The sequence below is a fragment of the Podarcis liolepis genome (assembly GCF_965112155.1).
Source record: "Podarcis liolepis genome assembly, chromosome: 16".
NCBI classification, from domain to species: Eukaryota; Metazoa; Chordata; class Lepidosauria; order Squamata; family Lacertidae; genus Podarcis; species Podarcis liolepis.
In genome coordinates, this window is record NC_139567.1 from 36039680 (window position 1) to 36055684 (window position 16005).

General features: G+C 47.8%; 1 protein-coding gene across 18 annotated transcripts in view; it reads right to left on the bottom strand.

The window, feature by feature from the left end:
* The window catches only part of RAP1GAP2 (RAP1 GTPase activating protein 2), a 200807-nt gene that overhangs the window by 49063 nt on the left and 135739 nt on the right, over positions 1-16005 (bottom strand). For 2 of the 18 annotated variants that reach the window (XR_014520039.1, XM_083479625.1), the window contains exon 1: positions 105-267. The exons of 14 other annotated variants lie outside the window; for them this stretch is intronic. Coding sequence is in view for 1 of the 4 variants with exons in the window: in XM_083479635.1 (XP_083335761.1) it covers positions 9743-9874 (132 nt within the window). In the remaining 3 variants the exon portion in view is untranslated. Of the gene's footprint in view, positions 1-79; positions 268-9742; positions 9951-16005 lie in introns of those variants that run through there. 2 more of the 18 variants (XM_083479635.1, XM_083479626.1) reach the window with 2 other exon arrangements.

The following is a 16005-nucleotide window of genomic DNA, read 5'->3' on the forward strand; positions in this document are numbered from 1 at the left end:
TCCTCAGAGGAGGAGCCAGGAGGGAACCTCCATTGCAATCGACATCCTCCCCAGTCTATGGTAAGAGCCTGTGCCTCACCCTCCTGGAAAAACTGAGGAAGCACTTGGTCAGCCTACTGTACAAAAAACATGAGACTGTGAAGAGGCAGGTCTTAAAATTTAGGTAGGCTCAGTTGTAGACAACTGCCATGCAGCCCCTCCATTCCTGGAAAGGCCTTGATCCATAGCTAACTCCATCCACCTGCTGCCAAGTGAGGTGTCAGCCTGCCTGACTCCAGCTGCCATTGGCTCTTCCCTGCCCAGAACTCCCCACCCCCTGTGATGAAACAATGCTCCTCTTCTTTCCGTTCTTCCCATTGCTCTGCTCTTCTGTGTAGGACAGAAGTGGTGAGGTGGATCCACCTGGTGGGCCAGGTCATTACCTTCCACCCACGTCCCTGCACAAGCCAGGTTTGACAGGTGGGCAGGGCTACCCAGCTGCCAGTTACCTGACGTTACCATGACAGCAGCTGACATGGCGCTTTGAAGTGCTTGGGCTTTGCAAGCACCAACAACCAGCTGTTTGTCGGGGCTTGAAACGGAGCCAGGCAGGTAGCTTTTGCAGTGGATCTTTGCAGGTAGCGCTGATCAGTTGACTGGTGGTAACTGCAAAGCCCCCTTTGACCCTGTTAGGTTGTTTTATCTGCACAACAGCTGAAATCACATAGGGCAAGTAGGTGTGCCTTGGCAAAACATGCTCTCACAAGTCAAATGGAGAGGACTTGTGGGTTGAATAAAGCCCACAGGCCAGAAGTCATGGACCGGTTTGATGCAGATGAATGGTGGTAGGAACCAGCAGGGGAGCCACCAAGGGAAGAAAGCTCACAGCCCGATTTCTGATCGCTTCCGGGACGCCGCGGCCACGGGAAGGAGCGCGAGGCAACTCGTCTGAGGAGCCTCGAACAGCGTGGGGGTCTTAGAGGGGTCACGAAGGCTCTGTGAACCCCTAAACCACAGGTGGAATATCCTGTTGGTCAAAATACCCAGCAAGAGCCCAGGGAGTGGTGGTGGGACGATGATGAATGGTAAGAGGGAGAAGATTGGGAAGATGAGGTGTTGGAAGCTGAAGGGGTAATGGGACTTAGTGAGCAACTAACCCTAACCCCAGCTCCCCTCCTCCCTGGTCTCCCAGAAGCAGAAGAGGCAGGAAGTGGGAAGAACAAAGACAGGCATTCAGGTGCCTGATTCCTTGGGGGGGGACCCTAGAGAGGACACATGGACAGCTGCGGGGAGGAAGGGACCTTAATTCTTGGCAACTGATGCATTGGTCAAGACCTACCAGGGATGAGTTCCTGTGCTCACTGGGCCTAACACTAGTCTGTTCTGGCTAATAAAGAGTTAACTCCAACATGCATGGTGTGGTTTACTGCTGACTTGCTCCAGAGCTTCACCACCAGCCTTCCATGACCTGAAATCCTGGAGAGCCACTGTCAGAATAGGGGATACTAAGCTAGATGACCTGATAGACACCAGCTTCCCAAGGCTTCATATTCAACACTGGCATCTTCAACTAGGTGGTCACAGGTGATGGGATTGGAGTACACCTCTGCTTGAGGCTTTGGAGAACCGCTGCCAGTGGTGGAGACTCTGTTGCTGAACCTCAACACTCATCATCCTTGACCACTGGCTCTGCTGAGTAGGGCTGAAGGGAGCTGGAGTCCAGCAGCATCTGAAATAGACAGTGCTGGCCTGGTGGAAGGAAGACTCCTTTCTTGTTCAGCTGCAGCTTGGGCTCAATGCCCTGGGGTAGCTCAACCGGTAGAGCATGAGACTCTTAACCTCAGGGTTGTGGGGTCAAGCCCCATGTTGGTCAAAAGATTCCTGAATTGCAGGGGGTTGGATAAGATGACTGCGCCCCAATGGCCCCTTCCAACTCTACAATTCCATGAGGTTGCACAGAGATGGGGATGAAGCTCACCTTACCACTAGGTATCCTGCACCGGCAAAGGAAAGGCAAGCTCAGGAAGCGAATGAGGGGTGTGGCAGCCCCCCAAAATTGTGCCCGATAACGTAAAGCAAAGTGACAATCAGGCTGGAAAATAAAAGCCAGAGCAAAGGCAGATGCAGACCATTAAGTTAATTAGTGGCAAGGTTCCAGCAGAGCTCGCCCAACCAAACTCGATTATTGTATCGCTTTTTGAATTTTCCAGTCATTTGCAAGGTCATCTCCTTCGTCTAGTAACAGCCCGGTAATTCAATTGCAGGTTTATTTTCTCAGGAAGCTGCCCTCCTTTAAAAAAACAAAATAAAGAGCCTATCCAGCTGCTCTGGGAGTCCTTGTCAAATATTGGGACACTCCTAATAAACAAATACGGCTTTTCTTTCCAAAGATGGTACAGAGTACCAAAGAGAAGTCTGTCTTGTCTTTCCTCATCTCCGCCCTCCTGACATCTTTTAATCAAACCTTTGTTTGCTCACAGGAGAGATCTAAGTTCCTTTACTCCTTTAAGCCAGATAATGGAAAGTACTTCTTCACGCAGCGCATAATTCAACTATGGAACTCACCGCCACAGCCGGCAGTGATGGCCACCACCTTGGAAGGCTTCAAAACACTAATTCATGGTCTGGTTTGTCAGGGTCCTTCCTAAAATGTCAGTGCCTTTTGCATGTTTTCCCGTCTTCAGTGCTGATGTTTGCATGGACCCTGATAAACCACACTGCAATAAAGTAATCGTGATGTTAAACACTGCAATAAAGCAACCTTGATATTAAACATAGTAATAAATAAAGCAATCTTGATGTGGTCTCATGTCCAATTGCATCAAGATTTCTTGCTCTTCGTATTTTATCACTACAGTGGTACCTCGGGTTAAGAACTTAATTCGTTCTGGAGGTCCGTTCTTAACCTGAAACTGTTCTTAACCTGAAGCACCACTTTAGCTAATGGGCCTCCTGCTGCCGCTGCACGATTTCTGTTCTCATCCTGAAGCAAAGTTCTTAACCCGAGGTAATATTTCTGGGTTAGCAGAGTCTGTAACCTGAAGCGTATGTAACCTGAAGTGTATGTAACCCAAGGTACCACTGTATTCTGGTGACAGTAATTTGTTTGCATTGTTTCATTCTGACCCTTATATCATTGTAACCCACCCCAAGACCTCCTGGCGAAGGACAGGAAACAACAACAAACGTTAAAAATCACACAATATTATCGGATTTCAAAATCAAGTCAGCCATTTTAAAATATACATTATAAAATTGAATTGCATCTCAAAATACATGTCAGATTTGCATATATGGGTAGGCTGCTTAAATGGGGGGGTTTCTTAGAAGGCTTAGAAAACTGTACAGCAGAGGTGCCTGCATAATATCAATAGGCAAGGAGTTCCAGAGGTGCTGTCATGGTGGAGGACTGCTTCCTCAGAAGTGTGGAATGAACGAGAAACAAAGAAGACTAAGTTGGGGGATAGCTTAGTCGGTAGAGCATGCGATTTAATCTCAGGGTTGTGGGTTCAAATCCTCACATTGGGCAAAAGTTTCCTGTACTGTAGGGGGCTGGACTAGATGACGCTTGTGGTCCCTTTCCAACTCTCCAAGATCCACTTCCACACATGAGCTTGGCAGGCTGTGCCAGCGTCCCTGAAATTACCATATTTTTCGCTCTATAGGACGTACCTGACCATAGGACGCACCTTGTTTTAGAGTGGGAGAACAAAAAAAAAAATCTCCCCCTCTCTGCTCAGTGCCCCATCAGTGAAGCGGCAGGAGAAATGGAGCCCCTTCCATTTCTCCTCCCGCTTCGCTGAAGGGGCGCTGCGCAGAGAGGGGGAGAATTGTTTTTTCTTGTTCTCCCCCTCTAAAACAAGGTGCGTTCAGTGCGTTCAAGGTGCGTTCAGTCTCCTTCAGTGAAGGCAACCCGAAGCCTCCGGAGCACAGCGGGAGTTCCCACTTAGCTCCGAAGGCTTTGGATTTATTTTGCAGAAGCCGGGAGAGCAAGACTCTCCTGACTTCAGCAAAAGGAACCTGAAGCCTCTGGAATGCAGCGGGAACTCGCGCTGCGCTCCGAAGGCTTCAGGCGGCTATCCCTGAAGCCTGGAGAGCGAGAGGGATCAGTGCACACCCCTCCAGGCTTCAGCGAAAGCAACGCGAAGCCTCCGAAGCGTGGAGGGAGCGCTCCCTCTGCATTTCGGAGGCTTCACGATTCTATCGCTGAAGCCAAGGAGCCTGCATTCGCTCCATAGGACGCACACACATTTCCCCTTAATTTTTGGTGGCGAAAAGGTGCGTCCTATAGAGTGAAAAATACGGTGCTCTGCTGCAAACCTAAGATGTGACCCTTTGAGATTTCTGCTTCTGAAGTTCAGTGGTAGGGCATCTGCATGCAGAAATCTCCAAGGAGGGCCAGGAGACATTCCCTGCCTGAAACCCAAGAGAGCTGCTGCCAGTCAGTGTAGAAAACACTTAGCTAAATGGACCAATGGGTCTGACTCATTATAAGGTAGCTTCCTATGTTCCTAAGGTTCAGCTGAGGCAAAAGTGTGCTTGTTAGGACTTATCAGCATGGAGCAGCTGGTGGCGTTACCACCATTTTGCAGCCAGAAAGATGCGGCAGCTTGCCAGAGCACGTGTGGCATGACCGGTGCCTTCTGAGTTACCGTACATCCCTTGAGCCCTGCTTGAGGCCAGAAATCCCAACCCTGATAAGCAATCTCTGCCCCCTAACAGGCCGGACTGGTCTCTCTGATTAATACAAACAACAAACTAGGCAGACAACGAAAGCTGGGGAAGTTGAATCTAGCATAAGTGCCACCCTCCATTTCCATGCTTGCCAGTCTTGGGGAGCCAAGCGCAACAGTACTATAGAAACCATAGAAGCGTAGAGTTGGAAGGGATCCTGAGGATCATCTAGTCCAACCCCCCGCAATGCAGGAATATGTAGCCACCCCATACGGGGATCGAACCTGCAACCTTGGCGTTATCACATTCTAGCCAGGTGGCTCCTCCATCCATACAGCCCGATCTTCAGGTAGGGCTGGAAGAGAACGCTTTCTGAAATCCCAGAGAACCACTTCCATCCTGGGTGGACAATACTGAGCTAGGTGGAACAGTGGTCTGACGTAATAATAATAATAATAATAATAATAATAATAATAATAATAATAATTTTATTTGTATCCCACCCTCCCTGGCCAAAGCCGGGCTCAGAGCGGCTAACAACAAGTAAAAATAGCACAGCGTACATAAAATCACACAGTCAATTAATTAAAATACATTCTAAAATCAATTCAGAATCAAATTAATGGCAACCATTGGGTTAGAGGTCTATGAGGATTACAGAAGGAGAGAGGAGGTCAGACTGTGCCTTGGCCTGATGGAACAGCTCCGTCTTGCAAGTCCTGCAGAAAGATGTCAAGTTCCGCAGGGCCCTAGTATCTTGTGACAGAGCATTCCACCAGATCGGGGCCACAGCTGAAAAAGCCTAACCTCCCAGTGGCCCAGGATCTCCAAGATGTTTTGAAGACCGTAAGGTCCTCCATGGGACATACCAGGCGAGGTGGTTTCCCATGTCCCTTCTCTCGCTCTCTCCCTTTCCCCCACTCACATATCCATCCAACCACTCACTCACTTCTGTTTAGAGGAACACGATGGGGAACATTGGCTCAGCGTTCCTTGCAAGCGGCTCCAGCAAGCTCAGCCCTTGCACACCTTGTTGTCTCCAGAGTCAACCTTCTTCAGAAATCTCACTGAAGATGCCATGGGTGAGAACAATGCCAGGAGGGTGGGAGGGAGAAGAGCAGTGTAATTAAGCTGACATGCCTGCCACTCAGACCCAGAGGAGCTGTCAGCTCTGCCTTTCTAGTCTGACAAGAGTTCCGACTTTTCGTTGTACTGCAATAGCATCTCCTTACATGCCTCTGCAGGGTTATGAATGGGGTCCACCGGCTGTTTTGTGAATGCAGCAAACTGTGTGTTACATCAGGCCAGACTTTGGGCCATCTTGTCTATTCTGATCGGCAGTGATTCCCCAACACCTTAAAGCAGAAGGCTTTCCACCTGCTGCCTGCTCCTTTTAACTGGAGATGTCAGAAATTGAACCTGGGACCTTCTCGTTTATTTTGAAGAGTTGTACCTTCCAATCAGGGACACGGGTGGCGCTGTGGGTTAAACCACAGAGCCTAGGACTTGCCGATCAGAAGGTCAGCAGTTCGAATCCCCACAACGATGTGAGCTCCCGTTGTTCAGTCCCTGCTCCTACCAACCTAGCAGTCCAAAAGCATGTCAGAAGTGCAAGTAGATAAATAGGTACCGCTCTGGCAGGAAGGTAAACAGCGTTTCCGTGCGCCGCTCTAGTTCACCAGAAGTGGCTTAGTCATGCTAGCCACATGACCCAGAAGATGTACGCCGGCTCCCTCGGCCAATAAAGCGAGATGAGCGCCACAACCTCAGAGTCGGCCACGACTGGACCTAATGGTCAGGGGTCCCCTTACCATTACCTTTACCTTCCAATCAAAGGATTCTCAAGTCAACTTATAGGCAGCAGGCAATACTACAACAGAAACCTCAACATTCTCTGTCTGCCTCTTTCTGTCTCTGTCTCTGTCTCTGTCTCTGTCTCTGTCTCTGTCTCTGTCTCTGTCTCTGTCTCTGTCTCTGCCTCTGCCTCTGTCTCTCACACAAACACAAACACACACACACACACACACACACACAATCCAGCAACCCTTAGAGCTTTGTTGATAGACATAGACCCTCCAAGTGTCCCTACTTTCCAGGGACAGTCCCGAATTTACAGAAGCCATTCCAGTTTCTGATGAGTTGTCCCGCTTTTCCTTAGGACATCCCTATTTTCATCTGAGAAATGTTGGAGGGTATGGAGCTATCCGAAACCTAAGCCAAGGAGATAAGTAACCATACAACATTTAGAAGACATCTGAAGGCAGCCCTGTAGAGGGAAGTTTTTAAAAATGTGCAATGTTTTATTATGTTTTTATATATGTTGGAAGCCGCCCAGAGTGTCTGGGGCAACCCAGTTAGATGGGTGGGGTATTATTATTATTATTATTGTTATTATTATTATTATTATTATTTCGGACGTCCCTATTCTCATTGGAGAAATGTTGGAGGGTATGTAGACAGGGCCAGAGCAGTGATGTCTGGTGCCAACTGGGACTGGTAGAGCAGAGGTAAGGGAGGTCAAGAGTAAGTGGAGCCCGAGGCTATGACAGGCAGAGCCAGCTGATTCTAGTTCCATCCCTTATCCCCTTCCTCCCTGCTGAGTTCTGCAAGGGCAAGACTGAGACTAAAGAGAAAGAAGGAAGTGACAGCCAAGGGTGGCCTTCTGGACTGGTTAAAAGGCAGCAGATGGGCTTGGAGGAAATAAGGCTGCTGTTGGCGGGACAGCACCCCATCTGCCCTAACGTGCCAGTTTCCTCTGGCAGGCTATACAAGAAAACGCCCAACACTCACTCACCCATTTGCATGCATGGCCCTAATGCCCTTAGATCTCCATCTGATGGACGGGGGCAGAGCTTGCTGCCTTTTGGTCCTGCAGTCCCAGCCCAGCCAGCAGCTGGAGCTGAGTCTCTGACAATGGGGCAGGGGGAAACCCACCCCCTAAAGCTGCTCTTTCACTGGTCAATGGAAGTGGCCGTGCTGGTTTCCCCATTACCATGACATTCTTCCTGGGAAGCAGAGGGTGCAATTCTCCAGCTGATGGCAGAGGCAAGAGTGTGCATCTCTAGCATGTAAAGTATCTTTGGGTTGTTCCACCGTTGAGCTATGGTTACTCCTCAACTAGGATGCCTTGCTAGAAATGTCACTCTCTAATGCACCCTTAAGAAGATCGAACCTATCCATTCTGAAGGAAATCAGCCCTGAGTGCTCACTGGAAGGACAGATCCTGAAGCTGAGGCTCAAATACTTTGGCCACCTCATGAGAAGAGAAGACTCCCTGGAAAAGACCCTGATGTTGGGAAAGATGGAGGGCACAAGGAGAAGGGGACGACAGAGGATGAGATGGTTGGACAGTGTTCTCGAAGCTACAAACATGAGTCTGACCAAGCTGCGGGAGACAGTGGAAGACAGAAGTGCCTGGCATGCTCTGGTCCACAGGGTCACGAAGAGTTGGACACGACTAAACAACTAAACAATAACAATGCACCCTTCCCATGACACCAGGGGTGGTTTTTCAAGGTGCAAAACATTACGCCGGCAATTCTCATGCAGAAACTCTCTAATTACTGTAATTTCAACCCAGAATAAATGTTAGATCTTGACGACATGCTGTATTCGTCGTATTAGAAGGTATCAGTTGGGTTCTTGGGAACTCTGAAGGCTCTCAGAAGACAGGGAGGGAAAGCTTTGGAGAGTAGGCAAGGCCTAGCATGTCTTCCTGAAAATGGCAATCGGTCCCTCTAACCTTCCACCCAAACCATAACACTATCTATGTTTTAGACTCAGCATACATGGTTCTCCTAACAGTTCTTGGGTACAAGGGTATTTTCCATACATATTGCACTCCAGGAGATAAGAGCCAGACAGTTCGCATCTCAGAAGGGATAATATAAGTGGAGATTAACAATAGAAGACTTTGCAATCCACGCTATAAACTCCACCTGCCTCTGGTAAAACATTCAGATTTTTCAAGAATCTCTCGATTCTGAATATTCTTTTTTCCTGCTATTAACTTCAGTTCTCCCAATTTCCACATCAGCTGGTTATTTAAAAAGAAGAAGTTGTCATGAAAATTCATCAGCATTCGGGAGAGAACTTCTAATATATTTTATTTACTTATTATACAACGCTTATTTATAACGAAACATTAAAGCAATAAAATGATAAAATCATTGGGGAAAACAACAGATTAAAACATTAAAAAGTGATTGAAATCAACAATAACCTAATAACCAGATCCAAACACGTGTCAACATACTACGTGTCTAATCTCTCTCTCTCTCTTTAGCGATCACTTGTAGCCGAGTAAGATTGTCTTCCTTAAACACGGTTTTAATTTTGTATGCAGTTTTGCCTAATGTACGCATTTTCACAAAGCAAATTGCCCTTATAGAACGTATTTTGTATGCAATTTACACAATTTAATTTTAATGCACACTTTGCCGTGGCACATACGTCTTCTGTACACTTTACTCAGCCAGCAGAGTGCATTGCAGAATGAGCAGCAGTACAAATTTTGAACAATATGTTTTGGCTCGTGTATTGCTTCTGAGAGTGCAGATTTGTAGGTTCACCTGCAATGCAAACTGAACTGAATTTCTCCCTCCCCCCCCCACATCCCTAATCAAGAATTGGAGTCTGGGTTATATAGAATCCTAGAATTGGAGAGTTGGAAGTGACCTTGAGGATTGTCAAGTCCATCCGCCTGCAAGGAAGGAATAAGCTGCTGTCCCATATGGGAATTGAACCTGCGACCTTGGCAGGTTATCAGCCCCATGCTCTAACCAACTATTCAGGCTTATACTCAATCAGACCAGTGGTCCATCTAGCTCAGTATTGTCTACACTGACTGGCAGCAGCTCTCCAGGATTTCCGGCAGGAGTTTCTCCAAACCCCACCTGGAGATGCCAGAGGGGATCAAACCTGGGAACTTCTGCTTGCAGGGCAAACACTCTATCATTGAGCTATGGCCATTCCCCTAACACAGCTAGTTTTGACTTGGTGCTTTTGCCAGGATCGAAGTTATTTAGCAGAGGGTCAAGCAAGCTCACTGTGCGAGCTGACTGCACGAGAGTTGCGGCACAACACTCACCAAAAAACTGCTAAGGAGGTCCATCATGTTTCCAATGCCCCACCAATCCACGCTAGCGTCGCATAGATCCGAAACCACCCTGCGTCCTTCTGGAGAGCTCTCCTGAAGCCATACACCAGCCTGAACATCCATATAGACTGTGCTTTATCCCCCCCCCCAACATCCCTTTGTTAATATTTCTCTAAGTGAGACATTATGCGCTGGCTGCTTGACAGGTTAAATGGGCGTGCCAAGTCACCAGGCGAAAGCACCCAAAACAGGTTGTGCAGGAAGCACATTTTAATATTTCAAAGCAGAGAGAGAGGGGGGGCTGTGTTTCTTTTCCTCCCTCCCACCTCACAATTTGGAACGGGATCAAAGGCACCCTGTGACGTAACAATCCTCTAAATGTGGAAGGCAAATGTGCTAGTGTATTTGATATCGGGTACAACAATGCGTGTGGAGGGGGAAGAGGGAAAACAGTCGCTATTAAATGCAAGCCACCAAAAGAGCAAAAGGTTACCTCTGCTTCAGCAAATGGACTTGCGCAGAGTCTTGCTGTGCTCAGACTAGCAAAGGCAGACCAGATAGAAAAGGGGTAGGCAAACTAAGGCCTGGGGGCCGGATCCAGCCCAATCACCTTCTCAATCCGACCAGCTGATGGTCCGGGAATCAGCGTGTTTTTACACGAGTAGAATGTGTCCTTTTATTTAAAATGCATCTCTGGGTTATTTGTGGGGCATAGGAATTCGTTCATTTTTATTTGTATTTTCAAAATATAGTCCGGCCCCCCACAAGGTCTGAGGTAGAGTGGACCGGCCCCCTGCTGAAAAAGTTTGCTGATCCCTGAGCTAGAATATGGACCAGGGAGAAAATGTCCCCATCTTCTCTGCCCTCTCCACAGGCTGCAAAGTTGGGGAGTGCATACACAAGGCATACGCACCAAGGAGGGGCGCTCTGGGATTGTGGTTCCCTCCCCCCAGGACATTCAGTGGTGACGCTTCTAAAATGTTCAGCTATCATCATTTTATTTATTCAAAAGTTGAGTTTCTAGTCCCTTTACTTCATAGAATCATCAAGCTGGAAGGGATCCCGAGGGTCATCTAGTCCAACCCTCTGCAATGCAATAATCTCAGCTAATGCATCATGGCAGATCCACGACCAATCATTCCACCCTGCTATTCAGAAGTTCAGATATGATCTTATTGACCACGGGGGGGGGGGGATGACTGTGTGGAACCCCTGCAAGTAAATCAGCAGGGGAACATGCCCCACCCCCACCCCCAATACTAATTATTACTTCACTATAAACTAGCTGGCATCCTAGCAACATTTCCTTATTAATCGTCCTTTTTATAGCACAGACTTGCAATGCTTTCAGACCACACCTGATGAGTAAACAGGAAGCCGTTCTTGGATATCTATTCCAACGCAATGATTCTTCGGATTAATATGCTACCTAATGGCACTTCTCCCATATCAAATTGCAATGGTAAGGTTTGGTGATTTTAGACACTGGACCTCATGGTCTTATCACATGGCACTCAACAGTTCTGAATTAAGTGGGACATCCCAGAATTACAGAAGTCGGCTACTGTTTGGATCCTGGAATGTCTCATTTTTCATTCTGGCACTCTGGAGTGAGTCAGGTGGCTCACACCAGAGCGTCGGACCAAATGACGCTCACTTTTCAGTCTTGCGAGACCCAAAAACGAGCATCTTTTGGTCTTGCGCTCTCACGCAGGTGTGAGCGTTTGGGACCAAACAAAGGAGTGTCCCAATTTTGCTTCCCAAGATGTTGCAGGGTCTGCTAACAGGGAGTGGTGGTTCCGATGACAATGTGTACGGCTTCAGTTACATCAAAATGTGGAAAGATAACCCTGCTCACCTTCTCATTCTGCTGAGTGAAGCCCTGGGCAATGCCCCACCACCACCAAGTCCTGCTCTGATGATGCCACCATAAAAATGACTTCTATCAACTCACCCACCAAGCCTGAACTTCTGGGTACTTCTCTTGGTCCCACTTCAAATGTTGAACCTGCTTTGGAGATGCTGCTCCACTTGTGTCTGAAGCTTCCCATTTCTGGAAGGCTGAAGCGGCCCTGACAAAACGCAGGCATCCTTGCATCATGCCAGCCTACAGATCCTAACGCTCCTTTGGCGCAGAGGGCTGCGATCACAGTTGTGTGGAGCAATCGTTGCATGCAGACAGGTTGGTAAATTGAACATGACAGTCTCCGGGGGGCTGTTGGGCTCCTGAGATACTCCAGCCCTCTGCTGCCTGGAAATATCCCTCAACTCCCACCCGCTGCAAATTGTTGGTGACAACCTGGGTTGAGGCAGCAAGCAGGCCTTTTCCCTCGCTGCCTGCTGCTTTCTCAGCAATCCACTCTCTCAGAGAGGAGCTAGAGAAGGCCCTGGGGCACAGAATCTTTTCCCACCCTGTAAAACCTTCTGAGGACCACATGCCAGCGGTGGACATGGATTATGAAGTTTGCCTTTGTGTCATAGCCTAATTTCTTCACACAGAGTATCCTCCAAGTGTCCCGATTTTCCAGGGGCACCTAGTTAGAAAAGGCCTCTCAAAGTCAGACTCTAGGTGCCAGCTGGCACACTTTCAGTTCATTGTTGATTATTCTTTCACTCCTTCTCCCTCTCACCCCAAAGAAACACACATTGTGCAATGAAGGTGCTTAAAAGGTTTAACAGTTTGCTGCTACAACCAGGGGAAAGAATTTGGGGATCTTTTCTACAAGCTGAGCACGATACAGGTGGGAGTAATTCCTCTTCTCCTTGACGGAGAGCGCCAGAAAGTATTAGAAAAGCAGAGGGAAAGCAAAATTCCCTTACTTATTAGGAATGGCCTGGAGCATTGTGAGGGGAAAGTTAACTGCAGATCCAGCTAAGCTTGTTCTGAGCATGGCTGCAAGGACACATGGGTGGGGGGCTCTCTTGCCAATTTCCAGCTGGGCATTTAGGTCATAGCTGTCAAGAGTCCCTTATTTGGTGGGACAGTCCCTTATCCCAGCGCCATGTCCCACTGCTGTCCCTTATTGATGATGTCCCTTAAATAAGCTACTGAAGGTAATGGGGCCCTTTCTATGTCCAGCTGTCCTTTGTCAACAACAAATTGTTGCTGGTTTTTTGTGTTGAATATATGCTACATGGTAATTTATGGACCTAATAAGTATCTAAAGCCTATTTTGTTGCATACAACAAAATATGTACAGTGGTACCCCGCAAGACGAACGCCTCGGAAGACGAAAAACTCACTAGACAAAGGAGTTTTTCGTTTTCTTAGCCGCTTCGCAAGACGCATTTCCCTATGGGCTTGCTTTTCAAAACGAAGCTTGCCCCGCAAGCTCCGGGGATAGCGGGGAAGCGCAGCGCGTCTTCCCCGCTGTCCCCGGACCTCTTTTGAAGCAAGGGGCGGCGGGGAGAAGATCGCTTCTCCCCGTTGCCAGCCCCGCAATCTCCGGGGAGGCACGCGCGCCTTCCCCTCTCTCCCCGGACCCCTTTTGAACCAAGGGGCGGCAACGGGGAGAAGCGATTCTCCCCGCTGCCCCTTCCCTTGCTTTAAAACAGGTCCGGGGACAGAGGGGAAGGCGCGCGCGCCTTCCCCTCTGTCCCCGGAGATTGTGGGGCAGGCAACGGGGAGAAGCAATCTTCTCCCCGCCGCCCCTTGCTTTAAACAGGTCCGGGGACAGAGGGGAAGGCGCGCGGCGCTTCCCCTCTGTCCCCGGACGGTCTCCATAGGAACGCATTGATTGATTTTCAATGCATTCCTATGGGAAACCGTGCTTCGCAAGACGAAAAACTCTCAAGAAGAAAAAACTTGCGGAACGAATTAATTTCGTCTTCCGAGGCACCACTGTATTTTATCAAAGTAATTGTTGATCCCTTATTTTGGCTGCTGATCCCTTGTTTTCAAATCTGTAAGTTGACAGCTATGATTTAGGTAGTTTTAGACTCTGCATGCACTGGTTTAAATGCCCACCCACTTTGGATGCAAAAGGCATTGTGTTAAGTTGTGGATGAACATATCAGACGACACAGCAATTCTTCAAACAGCTCTTGTTTATTCACAGGCCAGAACAGAACTGAACTGAAGGGTTCAGCCAGTCTGCTTATATAGAGCTCCACTACAACACAACAGTAACCACTTTCTGTAACTATCCAATCACTGAACGTCACTTTCAGTCCCTTATTTGCATATGTGGACCTGAGTGACAACTATCTACAGTATCCCCCTGCTGGCCCAGGGTGAGAACTTCAGTACATAACACATTGCTTTGCTTTCTTCAAAGGCAGATGCCAGCCCTGTTGTATTTGAGGAGTCTCCTGCTCATCCTGCTGAAATTTTAAACTTTGGACTAGGGGATAGGGGCTCTTTCATTAGAAAGATGTGTATTTTACCACTACTTCTTCAAAATCTGGTAAGCCACGTCTTTTGCATTTGTGGACCCTCCTGCTTATACGGCTAAGCGGGGTATATCAAGAGGTTTAAGTCCTGTAGAACCATAGAATTGTAGAGTTGGAAGGGACCACAAAGGTCATCTAGTCCAACCCCCTGCGATGCAGGAATCTTTCACCCAGTGTGGGACTCGAACCCACAACCCTGGGATTAAGAGTCTCATGTTCTACTGACTCAGCGATTGTCTTCCATTCCTGGGCTAAAGATGTTGTGTTCTTGAGTGTGATACTGAATAGTCCTCAGTTTCAATACCCCACTCTCCGTACTCTCCAAACCCCGTTTTCAGTAAATGTTATTTTACTTGCATAGGGCTCACCTCCCCCCCCCTTTTTTTGTTATTGTTTTTTTTAAAAAAAAATGGCAAAAAAATCTGTTTAAAAAACCAAATCTGTTTTAAAAAAGACTTGAGCCTCTGCCTTGAGTCTTCAAAACAGGACAAGGTGCAAATTTAAATAAGTAAATATTTATGAAAACTGCTCTTAAGACAGTGTTCCACCGCTGCACATGTTACGGTCTTGAAATTTACGAGGAATAATAAAAAGCAGAACAGCAGCTCAGATGCACTGAGGCTATTTCAGCTCCCCCTATGGAAGGTCATTAAAATTTCAGCTTTCTATCAGAAACATCATTAAAGCAAACGGGGAGAAGGAGGAGCAATCCACCAAGAGCGGTACATTGGGATTAATTTGTTTGTTTTGCGCTTCTAAAGAGATCGTATAATAATATGCACAGACACTCTCAATTCACCCACTGTCGACTCATAGAATTAAGAACTCATCAGGGAGGTCCTCCGAAAAAAGGATGTAATTGGATTGCAGCAACAACATAGTCTTAGGAGACTAAGCGACTTGCCACCCCCTTGCTTGCAAGTGTACACAACATCCGTTGAGTGGAGGTACAAGTTTTTTTGTTCCATTTCATGCTTTTCTGTCTCCCAAAATAAGTTATGGCAACAATAATGCACCTCGAATGTAGACTGATGGAAACGGCTCCAGTCAAATTCTCCAGAGCAACCTAGTCATGTGCTTGGGTACAAATAAATACATGAAGTGCTGGCAGTCATTTCGCCAGATCCTTGAGGTGTGGGGGATGGCGTTTCAGAGGGTGAGAATAAGAATAACAACAACAACAACAACAACAACAACAACAATTTATTATTTATACCCTGCCCACTCTGGGCAGCTTCCAAAAAAATATATTAAAATACTGTAATACATCAAACATTAAAAGCTTCCCTAAACAGGGCTGCCTTCAGATGCCTTCAGATGTCTTCTAAAAGTCTGGTAGTTGTGGTTCTCTTTGACATCTGGTGGGAGGGCATCCCACAGGGAGGGCGCCACTACTGAGAAGGCCCTCTGCCTGGTTCCCTGTAACTTGGCTTCTAACAGTGAGGGAACCACCAGAAGAACTTACTTTAAAAATTGGGGAAATTGTGCTAGAAGAGCCTAAAAAGGTAAAGGACCCCTGACAGTTAAGTCCAGTCACAGACGACTCTGGGATTGCGGCGCTCATCTCGCTTTACAGGCCAAGGGAGCCAACGTTTGTCCGCAGACAGTTTTTCCAGGTCATGTTGCCAGCATGACTAAGCCGCTTCTGGCGCAACGGAACACCAAACCAGAGCAGTGCACAGAAACGCCATTTACCTTCCGCTGGAGCGGAACCTATTTATCTACTTGCACTTTTTGGCGTGCTTTCGAACTGCTAGGTTGGCAGGAGCAGGGACTGAGCAATGGGAGCTCACCCCATCACAGGGATTCGAACTGCCAAGCCTCTGATTGGCAAGCCCAAGAGGCTCAGTGGTTTAGACCAC